This window comes from Molothrus aeneus, chromosome 1 (genome assembly GCF_037042795.1).
Source record: "Molothrus aeneus isolate 106 chromosome 1, BPBGC_Maene_1.0, whole genome shotgun sequence".
NCBI lineage: Eukaryota > Metazoa > Chordata > Aves > Passeriformes > Icteridae > Molothrus > Molothrus aeneus.
In genome coordinates, this window is record NC_089646.1 from 152695962 (window position 1) to 152711579 (window position 15618).

At 49.7% G+C, this 15618-nt stretch overlaps 3 protein-coding genes and 1 pseudogene across 3 annotated transcripts; 2 read left to right on the forward strand and 2 right to left on the reverse strand.

The window, feature by feature from the left end:
• The first annotated feature begins 944 nt into the window (after positions 1–944).
• Positions 945–1617, forward strand: LOC136555976 (feather beta keratin-like; annotated as a pseudogene).
• A 3373-nt stretch (positions 1618–4990) lies between these two features.
• On the reverse strand, positions 4991–5335 carry LOC136555985 (feather beta keratin-like). The gene has a single exon (XM_066549033.1). It carries the CDS (start codon positions 5333–5335, stop codon positions 4991–4993), a length of 345 nt encoding a protein of 114 aa, XP_066405130.1.
• A 3590-nt stretch (positions 5336–8925) lies between these two features.
• Positions 8926–9597, forward strand: LOC136555995 (feather beta keratin-like). The gene is made up of 2 exons (XM_066549043.1): positions 8926–9049; positions 9239–9597. Exons 1-2 carry the CDS (start codon positions 8926–8928, stop codon positions 9595–9597), a joined length of 483 nt encoding a protein of 160 aa, XP_066405140.1.
• A 3889-nt stretch (positions 9598–13486) lies between these two features.
• LOC136556001 (feather beta keratin-like) lies at positions 13487–14187 on the reverse strand. Its single transcript, XM_066549053.1, has 2 exons — positions 14064–14187; positions 13487–13875 (listed from the first exon to the last, which is right to left on the reverse strand). The coding sequence occupies exons 1-2, from the start codon at positions 14185–14187 to the stop codon at positions 13487–13489; spliced, it is 513 nt and encodes a 170-aa protein (XP_066405150.1).
• Between the last annotated feature and the right edge of the window lie 1431 nt (positions 14188–15618).

Below are 15618 nucleotides of genomic sequence, written 5' to 3' on the forward strand. Positions count from 1 at the left end.
TAGAAAGATAGTTAACTTGTCGCAGGGTGAAAAAGTAGAATTTTGGGGATTTAGAATGGGGGTTGAAGAGGCAAGATGGAGGAATCTGGGGCTGTCCTGTCCTCCTTCTTCTTCCCCTCCATCTTCTGCTGTGATAGTGACAATTCTGGGTTGGTTTAGAGTAGAGACAGTCTGTCTAACATAGGTGATAGGTATTGGAAAATTATTGCAAATAAAGTACACGTAGTTCTTAGTATAAAAAACTAACACCACGCCAAGGGCATTCAGTGTGCTGCAAAGCAACCTGCCAGACAGACCTCAGCGGGTCTGAAAAAGAATGTATTAGATAAGAGAAAATAAACAACCTCGAAAATCAGAGCCGAGGAATCCCGACTTCTTCGGTTGCGGGGCTGGGAAAAAGGACTCTTTAATACCTCAGGAGCCATTTCAGCACCACAAAACCTGAGAAGGAGGGTTACTGGGAATGTTGAGAACATAAGAACCTCTTGTGGTTCAACAACTCCAAGTTCAAGGTTCTGCACATGGGATGGGAGAGTCCCAGACATAAGCATGGCTTTGGAGAAAATTCCTTGAGAGCAGTTCCACAGAGCAGAATTGCAGGTTCTGGTGGACCAAAATGACACAACAATGTGAATTTTTAGCCCAGAAAAGTAATCATATCCTGGCCTGCATAAAAAGAGGTGTGACCAACAGGAACAGCTGAAGGTCAGTTGAAGACAGGAGAAAACACCCACATTCTTTTAGGCTTTGTTTGCACCTTCTACATTCCTGAGACAAAACAAGACCAAAACCTTGGTCTGTATTGCTCCCAGTTAAAAGCTGCTGCCAAGGTCACATGAACACAGCCTCAAGGAGAGGGCATGGAATCACAGAACATCAGGAAGGAAAACATGACCCACTAATGACTCACCAGGCTGTGCCAAGCAAGAGCTGATGCTTCAAAAATGCCCCAAGGTCATGGGACAAGGCTGTCCCACCCCTTCAGGACCAGCATAAAAGCCAGCATAGAGTCTCTCTCCCTCACACACATCTCCAGACTCCATCTGCTTCTGCTCCTGCACCAGCAACCAGGTGAGCCTCAATCCCCTGACCCTCCTGCTTCTGCACCCCTGACCCCTCTCTTCCAGCACACTCAACCCCAGTCTCAGCAGCCCTCATCCTTCCCCACAGCCCCACAACAGCCTCCACACTCCCTCACCCTCCCACATCACTGCCCCTCGCACCCCACACCCCTGCCCTCCCTCACTCCCCTCTCTTCCAGGCACCCTCCACACCACAAAAATGGCCTGCAACAGCCTCTGCCGTCCCTGCGGACCCACCCCGCTGGCCAACAGCTGCAACGAGCCCTGTGCCCTGCAATGCCAGGATTCCCACGTCATCATCAACCCTTCCCCTGTGCTGGTCACCCTGCCAGGACCCATCATGACCTCCTTCCCCCAGAGCACCGCCGTCGGATCCACCTCCTCGGCTGCTGTGGGCACTGAGCTCAGTGTGCAGGGACAGCCCATCTCTGGGGGATTTGGTGGCTTTGGCTACGGCCTTGGCTATGGCCGTGGGTTTGGCTACGGCCTGGGAGGCCTGGGCTGCTATGGCAGAAGGGGTGGCTACATCTGCTAAGGGCCCTCAGGTCCACCCCTGACACCAACCACCCACTCCCTGGAACACATCTCAAGGAATTGAGGATGGATCTCTGGGCCAAGGCTCTCAAACGGGCTCAGCATTTTCACCTCCTGCTCTCCGGGCACCAAGCAAGGCAGTAGCCTAGGGCCCAGCCCAGGCTGCCTGCAAACATGGCCCATCTGCCTCCTCCTCCTCTTCTCCCTCTCTGTGCTCTGCATCGCCCCTTTGGCTCTGTCCAGCTCCTCTGCTGCAAACCCCTTCTCCCAGGCCAATCACCGTTGGGTGCCTCTGCCTGGCTGCTCCCACTGTGGGCCAGGAAGGCCTTGGTGCTCTGGCCAAACCATCTGCAAGCAAGGGGCCTCGGCTGATGGTCGCCCTACTTGCACCTCAGAGCAGCTCCTTTCCACTGGCTGCTCCTGAGTCTTTTTTGTTCTACCTGAATAAAGTTTTTCTGCATCATAACCTCACAAGACTCCTTCTTTTTTCTTCTCCCCAGACACTTTGAGATTAAGCCAATGTTGTTGAGGCTATTGGGAATGTTGAAAAAGTGCTCCAAGACCTCTTGGAGGAATTATTTCCCCAATTCCACTCCCCACTGGTACACTTTGTTCTTCCAGTGCACCACAGCAACCTTTCAGTGGCTTGAACACACGCCTGGATCCCCCAATGCAGGTCTATCCATGACTCGGACACAAGGCCCTCCTGGCTGGTGGGCTCACTTTGGCTGGGCACCGGTTCCTGCAGACCCTCATCATCTCCCAAGGCCATTTACAGATCTGCTCGAGGAGGTCCATGTCTTCCCTTTTTTTGTGTCCTCAGAGTGGAACACACACGCCCAGTCTCATCAGAGTGCAGCAGAGGGGCAGAATGTGCTGCCCTCACTGTGGGGATAACCCCAGGGCATGGGGGATTTCTTTTCAGCATATTCATGTGGCCAGGACATTTCCAATTCCTCATCATTTGGATTTTTAAAATTATTTTAGTTATTTTTATAGTGTATTGATTATTATTTATTAATTAGTGTAGAGGTAGAGTTTTGGTTATTTTTCTTTTAGTAATATTTCGGGTTAGTTGAATAGTTTTGAGTTTAGTGAGTTGGTTTGATTTTTTTCTAGTGGTTTTTATGATTTGTTGTATGGGGTTTTATATGTTTTTTAATTTATTTATTTTTATAAAGTGGTTAGAATTATTAGTAAAAAGAGTATATTTTGGGGTATTGGTTGGTAGTTGGTTATATGGTGCCAGGTTTGTAGTATCTGTTTTTTTGGGGTTTTTTTTATTAGTGAGAATAAAGTTTTTATTTTTGGTTAATTTGTAATTATTTTTAGAGTTTTAGGGTGACTTAGTTTATTTATATGGGTGTGTAACTGTGTAAGTCCTTCTCCTCAGGGATGCTGTGAATTAACTCATTGCCCATCCAACAGCCATTACTGAGATCAATCCAATCCTGGTGCAGGACCTTCCTCTTGGCCCTGCTGACCTTCATGAGCTTCACACCAGCCCATCTCCACAGCCTGTCCGGAACACTCTGGATGCCATCCCTTTCTTCCAGACAATCAAGCACACCACTCATTCTGCTGTTATTCACATTTTTGCTGATGGGACACACAATTGCACTCTCCATGTCCCTCACAAAGATGGGAATTGATAATGGTTGAACATGAGTCTCTGAGGATCACCACTCATCCCTGTTCTCCACCCACACATGGAGCCATTGACTCTTTCATAACTCTTCCAGTGCGACCATCCCACCCATTTCCTTCTTAACCAAATGGTCCAACTAACATCCACATCTCTCCAGCCTAGAGACAAGGATGTTTTCTGGCAAAGGAACAAATACTGTGCACAGGTTCAGGTACATGTTATTGGTCCCTCTTCCCTCATCCAGCAGTGCTGGAACCAAAACAAACTCATCAAATCTGCTGCCAAGGTCAGATGGACACAGCCTCAAAAGCAGGACATGACAATGCAGAGCTGTGGGAAGAAAAACCCTCCGACCTTATGATTTGCCAGGCTGTGCCAGGCAAAATCTGCTGCCTGGAAAAATGCCCTGGGGATAACCGGCCAAGGTTGTCCCAAACCTCCAGCCATAGATCGTCCTCAAGGCTGTGCCCTGGATCCTCTAAACCAGAATCTTGTCTTCCTTGTTCCCAGTAACCTACAGATTAAGAGTTCTCCAATACCACCAGAGGGGAGCAGAGGGGCAGAATCTGCTGCACCTGGACTGGAGCAATCCCAAACATGCAGGATAAAGGCTGGGTCATGAGGGGATTGAGAGGAGTCCCAAAAGGGAAGGATTTGAGGTGTTGATGGATGGAAAAAGAGATCATGCCCTGACCATGTGCACTCGCAGACCAGAAACCCCCTGTGTCCTGTGCTCATTCCCACAGTGTGGGCAGCAGATGAGCAGGGGATTCATAGTGTCTACTCATCTCTGGGGAGACTGGAATTGTTTGTTCAAATGTAGGACCCCTGCAATAAATCAACCTTGCACGTCTCCCATTTCTAATCACAACAAGAATTCTTTGGTACCTTCAAGCTCTTGCTGTTCCTGCACTGTTCTTGCTTCACTAAGTCCATGTCTTTCTTCTACTGTAAAGCCCAGCTTATCACCCCAAATCAGATATCCTTATCTGTGAGGAGACAGGAAGTGTCAGTCTGCTAGAAACCCTTTTCCAGAAGGTCTTTTGCTGCAAGGATGCATAGCCATTATAAGAAAGACATGGACCTGCTCAAGCAGATCTCTTAGTGGGCTGAGGAGATGATGAGGGGCTGGAGCAACTGGTGTCCACCCAAAGGGAACACACCACCTAGAGGGGCTTGTGCCAGCAGCAAGGATAGACCTTCATTCGTGTATCCAGGCCTGTGTTCTAGAAACAGAAAGGTTTGTGGGATGCACTGGATGCAAAGCATGCCAGTGGGTGGTAGAAGTGGGGAGATAAATCCTAAAAGAGGTATTGGTGCACTTTTTAACCCCAGTGATCTCGACAACCCTGGCTTATTGCTGAGTGAGACTGGAAAAGTCTTTGGAGAAGAAAAAAGGAGTAGTCATCTGAGGCTATGATGCAGGCAAACTTTATTGAGGATGAAGAATAAAAGGTCATGAGCATCCAGTAGAAAGGAGCAGGCTGAGGAGGAAGTAGGGTGACCATCAGCCAAGGTCCTTCGCTGTCAGGAGGTTTTTCCAGAGCACCAAGAACATTCTGCCCCACAGTGGGAGCAGCCCACCAGAGGGGACCAATGATGTCCAGCTTGGGAGAAGGGATTTGCAGCAGAGGAGGCTGAACGGAGCCAAAGGGGCCATACAGAGCAGGGAGTGGGAGAATGGGAGGCAGATGGGCCATGTTTGCAGGCAGCCGAGGCTGGCCCCTTAGCAGATGTAGCCGCCCCTCCTGCCATAGCAGCCCAGGCCTCCCAGGCCGTAGCCAAACCCACGGCCATAGCCAAGGCCGTAGCCAAAGCCACCAAAGCCACCAAATCCGCCAGAGATGGGCTGTCCCTGCACACTGAGCTCAGTGCCCACAGCAGCCGAGGAGGTGGATCCGACGGCGGTGTTCTGGGGGAAGGAGGTCATGATGGGTCCTGGCAGGGTGACCAGCACAGGGGAAGGGTCGATGATGACGCGGGAATCCTGGCATTGCAGGGCACAGGGCTCGTTGCAGCTGTTGGCCAGCGGGGTGGGTCCACAGGGACTGCAGCGGTTGTAGCAGGCCATGGGTGTGGTGTGGAGGGTGCCTGGAAGAGAGAGGGGTGAGGGAGGGCAGGGATATGGGCAGTGATGCAGGATGATGATGGAGTGTGGAGGCTGTTGTGGGGCTGTGGGGAGGAGTTAGGGCTCCTGCAGCTGGGGCAGAGCATGCTGGAAGGGAGGGATCAGGGGTGCAGAAGCAGGAGGATCAGGGGTTTGAGGCTCACCTGATTTTCAGCGGGAGGAGAAGGCTTGAGGAGAAGTGTGTGAGGGAGAGAGGTGCTGGGCCGGCTTTTATGCAGGTCCTGGAGGGGCGGGACAGCCTTGTCCCATGGCCTTGGGCATTTTGCAGGCAGCAGCTCTTGCCTGGGCCAGCTTAGGGAGTCATGAGGTGGGGAATGTTTTCTTTCATGTAGTTTTGCAATTCCATGTCCTTCTCTTGAAACCATTTCCATCTGACCTTGGAGGCAACTTCATTGCATTTGTATTTGGGTGGATTTGATTGTTCCATGTGAGTCAGGGAGGACTGAATAAACAACCAAAGCCCAGCAGAAATGCGATGTCATCAGTGAGGTAATTTTGTGGCACACATCCTGTGGTTTGTGGGTGCCTTGTGAAGACTGGGAGTCTGTTCTGTTCCACTGCATGTCCATCAGTCACTGTGTTGCACCCAGGAATGCTGAGCTGCTGATGTCCTGGGGAGGTCACTCTGCAAGAGCTTGGAAAGGTCCCAGTGCCTGGGAGTTCTTCCTGATGGATGAAAGCGACCCCATGCAGTTTTTTCTTGTTTAGGTTCAAGAGAAAGGATCTGGAAAATAAAGCTTTAATAGGTTGAACTTTGTTGTTCCAATGCTGCGGTCCATTTGGATTTCTCAACTTTACGTGGAAATATACTCTGTCATTTAAAGTGTTCATTTAAGGTATTTCTTTACCTCTTTAAGAAATCAAATCAAGTAACCAATGATGCTTGATCTGGTTTTGCCCAGGCTGGTCTCTGATGTGATTTTGTTTATTTGGCATTCAAGCCCTATGGTTTCATAACTTATATCCTGTCAGTTGTAATATTTTGTTGCTATCATGAAAAGGCACTAATTGCTACTGGGTGATCACTGTGAGCCTATTTCCTCCTCTGTCATGGTGCGGGCGTGTCTTTGTGGAATTCTGTGATTCTGTGTCCTTCTCTACAGGCTGTGTCCATCTGACCTTCACAGCAGTTTTTAATTTTGAAGAGCAGAGGCCAAATATTGGTATTGGTATTGGTATTGGAATATGGCATTATTGGTTTGTGTCAGGCACGTAGAAGACGACAACAAAGCCAACAAGAATTGGGGCGTTATGAGTGAGGTCATGCCATGGAACACTCGCAACATCTCCTTTGTCCATTCTTCCCTTCTCACAAAAATAAACCTCGCACGTCTCCCATTTCTAATCACAAGGATTCTTTGGTCCCCTCAACCTCTTGCTGTTTCTGCACTCTTCTTGCTTCACTAAGTCCATGTCTTTCTTTCACGGTGAAGCCCAATTCATCACCCTAAATCATATATCCTTATCTCTCAGGAGAGAGGAAGTATCAATCTGCTAGAAACCCTTTTCCAGAAGTTCTTTTGCTGCAAGGATGCATGGCCATCTCTTGAACCTTTTGGTCTCTATTGGTGTCCCTGTTTTGGTCCCTATTTTATTGTCACCTATTGGTGACATTCTCACATCTCCAATTAACCACCAGCTATTCCAGCTGGCCACATTTCTTTCTATGCAGCCCAGGAAATGGCTGGTGGCCTGGGCTGAAAATTCACGTTGCTGTTTCCTTTGAAGATTTTGGTCCACCAGACTCCCAGGTCATTCTCTGGTGGAACTGCTCTTGAGGATTCCCTCTCCAAAGATGTGCTCATGTCTGGGACTGTCCCAACCCATGTGCAGGACCTTGAACTTGGAGTTGTTGAACCACAAGAGGTTCTTATGTTCCCAACATTCCCAGTGTCCCTCCTGCTGGCATCCCTCCATGTTCTTGTGTCAGCTGCAACGCTCAGCTTTGTGGCATCCGCAAACATGCTGAGGGTGGTCTCAATCTCACTGCTCATCTCCTTGATAAAACATTCAAAATCACCAGTCCAAGGCAGGGGCCTGGAGACCTCATCACTGGCCTCTACCTGTACAGAGAGCCATTGACCATCACTCTCTGTCTGTTCCTCATCCATTCATTAGACCACCTTTGAAACCCACATACCTGCAATTTAGAGATAAAGATGTTATGTGGGACTGTGTAAAAGCCCTGACAGACGTTCAGGACAACAGCTGTTGCCCTTCCCTTGGCAACCAAAGCATTCCAGCAGGGAAGGACCTTCTGTTCCTGGTGGAGCATAAACGGATCTTGAGGTTACCATGTACCATTTATGGTAAAAAAAAATCTCCAGCAGTTACCAGGACAGGATTAGGAACAGAAATAAAGCAGGCTGAAGGAGTTAAACATCCTGTTCCCCACCACAGGTGAGGCTGCATGGACACGAACATGGTTGGCCAAGAGCAGTGCAGGGCCACCATGACACTGATGGGAGTGGAGGATCCTTGAGATGAGGAGAAGCTGAGAGATCTGCGAGTTCTTCCAGGCAGGAGGCAAGAATGCAAATGGGACACGTTGTCAATATGCCATGGACTGACCTCACTGATGACACCTCAGTGCTTGTAAGCTTTGCTTGAATCTTCTACATATCCTGGCATGCACCATCAACAACAACACCTTGGCCTTTAATTCTCGCAACTAAAAAGTATCACCAAGGTCAGGTGGAAATGGCCTCAGGAGCAGAACGTGAAATTGCACAATTCCACAAAAGGAACAGCCAAACCATGCAAAGAAGGAAAGAGGAGCTTGCTGGGTGTCCATTACTAATTATTGGGTTTTGCTTACAGGAACAAAACATTAGAGCTAATGATTATAAGTTATGACACCTTGTGGCTTGAATGTGGAATAAGTGAATTGATGTCACAGATCAGTTTGGGAAGAAAGGGATCAAGACTGGTTTGTTTTTATTTATGGGATTTCTTAATGAGGCCAAGGAATACACTTTAATTGACAGAGTACATGTTGAGTAAATTTCAGAAATCCAAATGGACCATAACGATGGAACACGTTCAGCCTAAACACCCTCTCGTTTTCCAGGTTCTCCCTCTTGCTCACATTGAAGACACAAGAGAACAAAGAATATTTCAGAAATCAGGAGCAGCTCCCAGGCACCAGAACCTTTCCTAGATATTGCACAGTGACCTCCCCAGGACATCAGCAGCTCCCTCAGCATTCCTGGGTGCAGCACAGTGACTGACGGACATCCAGAGGCACAGAACAGAATCCCAGTCTTCACAAGGCACCCACAAACCACAGAACATGAGTGCTACAAAATTACCTTGCTGATGACATTGCGTTTCTGCTGGGCTCTGGTTGTTTATTCAGCCCTTCCTGACACACATCTAACAATCAAATCCGCCCAAATGCCATCTCCTAAAGCTGCTGACAAGGTCAGATGGATATGGCCTCAAGAGCTGGATATGACACTGAAGTGTTGTGGGAATGAAAACACTCCCCACCTCATGACACACCAGGCCAGGCAAGACCTGTTGGCTGGTGAATGCCCCAAGGCCATAGGACAAGGCTGTCCCACCCTTCCAGGACCAGCATAAAAGCTGGCCCAGAACCTCTCACACTCACACACTTCTCCAGACTCCATCTGCTCCTGCTCCTGCTGACAACCAGGTGAGTCTAAAACCCCCGACCCTCCTGCTTCTGCACCTCTCGCCTCACTCTTCCATCGCACTCAGCCCCAACCTTGGCTGCCCTCACTCCTCCCCATGGCCCCACAACAGCCTCCACACTCCCTCACCCTCTCCCATCACCACGCCTCACACTCCCACACCTCTACCCTGCCTCACCCCCCTCTCTTCCAGGGAACCTCCACACCACAGCCATGGCCTGCTACAACCGCTGCAGTCCCTGCGGACCCACCCCGCTGGCCAACAGCTGCAACGAGCCCTGTGCCCTGCAATGCCAGGATTCCCGCGTCATCATCGACCCTTCCCCTGTGCTGGTCACCCTGCCAGGACCCATCATGACCTCCTTCCCCCAGAACACCGCCGTCGGATCCACCTCCTCGGCTGCTCTGGGCACTGAGCTCAATGTGCAGGGACAGCCCATCTCTGGCGGATTTGGTGGCTTTGGCTACGGCCTTGGCTATGGCCGTGGATTTGGCTACGGCCTGGGAGGCCTGGGCTGCTATGGCAGGAGGGGCGGCTACATCTGCTAAGGGCCCTCAGCACCACCCCCGACACCAACCACCCACTCCCTGGAACTCATCTCAGGCATTGAGGACACATCTCTGGACCAAGGTTCTCAAAGGGGCTCAGCATTTTCAGCTCCTTCTCTCAGGGCACCAAGCAAGGCAGCAGCCAAGGGCCCAGCCCAGGCTGCCTGCAAACATGGCCCATCTGCCCCCTCCTCTTCCTCCATTCCCTGCTCTGCATCACCCCTTTGTCTGTGGGCTGTCTCCTCTGCTGCAAACCCCTTCTCCCAAGCCAGAGACCATTGAGCACCTCTGCTGGGCTCCTCCTTCTGTAAGGCAGAAATTCTGACACAAACGCCTCCAAACAAAGCAGCTCGGCTGATGGTTGCCCTACTTGCACCTCAGACCAGCTCCCTTCCTCCAGCTGCTCCTGAGTTTTCACTGTTCTACCTCAATAAAGTTTTCCTGCATCATAGCTTCAGATGAGTCCATCTTCTTTCTTCTCCCAAGATGCTTCCAATCCCTGCTCAGTTCTGTACCAGGGTTGTAGAGACCAGTGGGGTGGGTGAAAACATGCTCCAACACCTCTTTCATGTGTTACTTCCCCAGTTCTACTACCCATTGGCACATTTCGTTATTCCAGTGCATTCCATCAAACCTTCAGCTACTGAATCACAGGCTTGGATACACCAATGGAGATCTATCCCTGCCTCTGACACAAGCCCCTCATCTTCCTCCAGGCTGTGTGTTCCCTTTGGCTGGACACCAACTAGGCTGACTCTCATCATCTTCCAGGCCTCCATCTGCTCAAGGAGGTCCCCGTCTTCCTTGTCTTTGTGGGCTCAGAGCTCAATGCAGAATTCTGCTTTTAGTACAGGAGAGCAGAGGGTGAGATTCCCCCACTCTCTTGTGCTGCCCTCTTGTGCTGTTGGGATGAGCCCAGGATACAGGAGGAGTTTCTGGTCAGTGAGTGCACATGGCTGGGGCACATCCAAATCTTCATCCACCAACACCCAAAGTCCTCCTCTTTGGGGCTGCTCTCAATCCCCTCATCACCCATCCTGTATCCTGCATGTTTGGGACTGATGCCTTGTGAAGGCTGACCTAGAACAGAGACTACATGAAGTTAAAAAATAAAGTAGGGATTTATAGGAAAGCCTCAATGGACACACCTTGGGCAGCACAAGAGCCCAGACAGGGCTACACCCAAGATAAACCCAAAATGGTCACAAAATGCATGACAGGTCAGGGGGTCTCACACTTGTAAAAGTTCTGGTCCATTTCCCTATTGGAGTTAATTGTCCAATTACAGCTTTAGCTTATGAAATCCCATCCATCTTGTTTTTCTCTCTTCAGTCCACTATTGTTTATTCGCTTGGGCCTGAAATTTGGATTGGCTGTCCTTGGTCCCCAGCTAGAGAAGGAATTGTTTTGTCTCCTTACTCTGTGAAGAGAGCTCACCATCCCCTTACACAAAGCTCCAAAGTACACACTAAAGCAGTACAGAATCTGAAAAATACAAAAGCTAAAACCTCAGGCATCAGCTCCATTCCAGGTAAGGGAGATTCTGCCCCTCTGCTCTTCTCTGCTCACATTAGAGAACTCTCTTTATCTCTGGTTTACTGGGAATAAGAAAGACAAGACTCTGCTGGATAACATCCAGAGTATGACCTTGAGGATGATCTGGGGCTGAAGGTTTGGGACAGCCATTGGCCATGACATTGGGGCATTTTTTCAGGCAACTTCTCTGTCAAATCATAAAGTGGGAAGCGCTTTGTTTCCCTCAGCTCTCCTGTATCATATCCAGCTACTGGGAATGTGTCTCTCTGACCTTGGCAGGCAGATTAAAAGGTGTCCACTGGCAGTCCATTAAAAAGTGGCATCTTTTAATGAGCTGGGATCGGTTCCAACCTTGTTGGATGAGGGGAAAGGGAACAGTATCATGTACCTGGGCTTCTGCACAGCATTTGTTCCTGTGCTAGAAAGCATCTGCACATTCACTCTGGAAAGATGTGGATTTGTGGTTGGACCATGTGGTGGATAAGGAATGGATGGGATGGTCTAACTCAAAGAGGACTGTGGAGAAAAGGGATGACTGGTGACAGGCAGAAGCTCCTATTTGTTGGGAAGGATGAAAGTTTGACAAGAAAATCTCACAGATATGTATGCTTAGCAGAAAGATTTTTAAATGTAGAGTTTGATGAAGGAATAGAGATGCAAGCAAGTTTTGATATAGAGGAAAAGAATTGTTGAGCTAGTTTTATTGGATTACTAAGGAGGCAAAGGGTATGTTAGTTAGAAGGGGTTTTTATTACTTAGAGCAAAGGATAAACCCAACTCAAACAAGAAAATATTTTTACTAAGCAGAAAGATAGCACAACCAAACAAGTTAGCAAATGTTGCAAGCAGAAAAAAGGTCTCTGCATTTTTTACTGCAAGAAAACTGAAAAACAACTTCTAGCTTAAATTGTAGGGTACTAACTTTTAGTGATTAGAGAATAGGAACATGAATATGGTAATTATAGTAGTTATGATAGGCTATAGATAAAAGTTAAGGTATAGATTGGTTCTACTGTATTAAGATGTTCAGCAAAGAAAAGTACATAATGCATTGTAACTAAAACTAAAATGTCTTTCCGCTCGCTTACAGCTGGAGCTGACAGCTGTAGGCACAGGCTCTGTCACTCATGAATTTAGACTGATGTAATGTCTTGGATGTAATAAACTGCATTTTGAAGAACCGCTTGGAGTCCCACATCTCTCATTTAAGCTCTTACACCTATTGGGACCAGTATTATTTCCCATCTTTGTCAGGGACAGGGATGGTGGGATTGAGTGGGATGTTCGGCAAAATCAGTGGCCAGAATAAGCTGAGTCGTGCAGTTGGTTGTCTGGAGGGAAGGGATGGCATCCAGAGAGGCTGGAACAGGTTGGGGCAGTGGGATATTGTCATTTTCATGAAGCTGAATGTGGCCAAGTTGCACTTGGTTTGGAGCAATGCCAAACAGGGCTGTAGACTGGACAATGCAGGGGTTGAGAGCAGCCCAGAGGAGGAGGACCTGGGATGTTGGGGGATGAAGAATTGAACATGCCCTGGCCATGAACATTCACAGACCAGAAACTCCTCATGTCCTGGGCTCATCCCCACATTGTGGGCAGTAGGTGAGAGGGGAATTTTGCCCCTCTGGTCTGCTCTTCCGAGACTGGAGATGTGTACTCAGAAGACATGGACATGCTCGAGCAGAGCTGTAGATGACGCTGGAAGATGGTGAGGGTCTGGAGCAACTGGTGTCCAGACAAAGTGTCCAGCCAAAGTGTCCAGCCATACATGTCTTCTATCAGAGGCAGGGATAGATCTACATTCATGTATCCAGGCCTGGGATCAAGCAAGTGAAGGGTTTGTGGGATCCAAGGGAAGAGCAAAGTGTGCCAGTGTGTGCCCATGAAGGAAGAGGACACTTCACAATGTGCAATGCCAAAGAACTTTATTGAGGCAAAAAGAACAGTGAAAGTCATGAGCAGTTAAGTGGAAGACACCTGGCTGAGGTACAAGGAGAGGAGCCCACAACCAAGGCCCCTTGGCTTGCAGGTTTGGCCAGAGCATCAAGGACTTCCTGCCCACAGTGGGAGCAGCAGAGTGGTGGAGATGCCCGATGGTCTCTGGATTGAGAGAAGGGGTTTGTCCAGGGGGGACTGGACAGAGCCAAAGGGGCGATGCAGAGCAGGGAGCAGGAAAAGAGCAGGAGGCAAATGGGCCATGTTTGCAGGCAGTGTGGCCTGCAGCCTTGCTTGGTAGCCTGAGAGAAGAAGCTGCTAAACACATTTAAGAGCCTTAGCGCAGGGAGGCATCCTCAGGGCCTGAGATGAGTTCCAGGGAGTGGGTGGTTGGTGTCAGGGGTGGTGCTGAGAGACCTTAGCAGTTGTAGCCATAGCCCCTCCTGCCATAGCAGCCCAGGCCGTAGCCATAGCCCTGCCCGTAGCCGAATCCACAGCCATAGCCAAATCCACGGCCATAACCAAGGCCGTAGCCAAAGCCACCAAATCCCCCAGAGATGGGCTGTCCCTGCACACTGAGCTCAGTGCCCACGGCAGCCGAGGAGGTGGATCCGACGGCGGTGCTCTGGGGGAAGGAGGTCATGATGGGTCCTGGCAGGGTGACCAGCACAGGGGAAGGGTTGATGATGACGCGGGAATCCTGGCATTGCAGGGCACAGGGCTCGTTGCAGCTGTTGGCCAGCGGGGTGGGTCCGCAGGGACTGCAGCGGTTGTAGCAGGCCATGGGTGTGGTGTGGAGGGTGCCTGGAAGAGAGAGGGTGAGGCAGGGTAGAGGCGTGGGGGTGCAAGGAACAAAGTGTCAGCAGGGTGAGGGAGTGTGGAGGCTGTTGTGGGGCTGTGTGGAGCCATGAGGGCTGCTGAGACTGGGGCTGAGCATGCTAGAAGAGAGGGGCCAGGGGTGCAGGATCAGGAGGGTCAGGGGATTGAGACTCACCTGGTTGTCAGCAGGAGCAGGAGGAGATGGAGTCTGAAGAAGTGTGTGAGGGACAGAGGCTCTGGGCTGGCTTTTATGCTGGTCCTGGAGGGGTGGGACAGCCTTGTCCCATGGCCTTGAGGCATTTTTGAGGCAGCAGCTCTTGGCTGGCCCAGCCTGGTGAGTCATGAGGTGTGGAGTGTTTTCCTTCATGCACTTCTGCAATTCCATGTCCTGACCCTGAGGTTGTGTCAGTCTGACCTTGTTGGCAGCTTTTAATTGCAAGAATTAGTGACCATTTTCTTGTTGCTGGTGCCTTTCAGGACATGTAGAAGATTCAAACAGCCCTGAGGACAACTGATGTTTCATCGATGAGGACACGCCATGGAATAATGACATCATGTCCCATTTGCCTTCTTTCCTCCTGCTTGAAAGAGTCCTCAGCTCTGTCAACTTCTTTTTTTAAGGGTGTTCCAGTCCCATTGGTCTCCTGACACTGCTCTGTGAACCATGTCCTTGTTGCACTCTGCAGCCCCATCAGTGGTACACGACAGTTGACCTCCTCATCTTCCTTGTGTTACTTTTCTTATTACGTATTTCCTAAATCTCTCCTGGTAATCGCTGGAGCTTTTTACATCAGAGGCTCCACGGCCACCTCACGATCCATTTATGCTCCAGCAGGATCACAAGGTCAAATGCTATTTTTGGCAAGGGAATGGCAACCAGCATCGCATTCCTGGAATTCCACCAGACCCTTAAACCAGTCCCACAGGACATCCTTATCTCTAAACTGCAGACACATGAGTTTGAAGGGTTGACAAACCAACAGATGAGTAATTGTTCCCCTCATGCTTCTTCTTCTCATCCTCCACGAGGTTTCCTTCCCATGTGTCAGGCAGAGCCCAGCAACGGGACCCCACAGTGTGACCTTGCTGGGCCCAGCTGAGATGAGCGCTACGGAAGAACCCACACAGGACTGTGAAGAGCACAGGACAACTCCTTAAGTCATGTGGATTGCTTTCCCATCTCCAATGGCAAAGGCCAGGAATATAGACAAGCCTGGAAAGATGCAACCAAGGTAGGGAGGAGGAGAACATGATCAAAAGTGCAGGTGCTCACCCCCAGAACACCTGCAAAGCTTAGAGCAGCCTAAAAAGGGGAGCTGGGGTTGTTTAGCCTGGAGAAAAGGGGACTCAGAGATGACCTTATCACTCTACAACTTCCTGAAGGGTGATTGTAGTCAGGTGGGGGTTGGTCTCTTTCCCCAAATTCTGACAGAATGAGACAACACAGTCTCAAGCTGCATCAAGGGAAATATAGGTTGGATATTAGCAAAAAGCTTTTCACTGAAACAGTGATAAAGTACTGGAATGGCCTGTCTGGGGAGGTGGTAGTGTCTCGGTGCCATGGTTTAGTTGAGTTAGGGCATGAATTGGACTTGATGATCTTGAAGGTCTCTTCCAACCCAGTGATTCTGTGAATTCTGTGAATTCTGTGGATTCTGTGAAAAGCTCCATGAGGAAATGGGGTCCCTCTTCACCACATGCACACAAAACACAGCACACCAGTGCCATGGG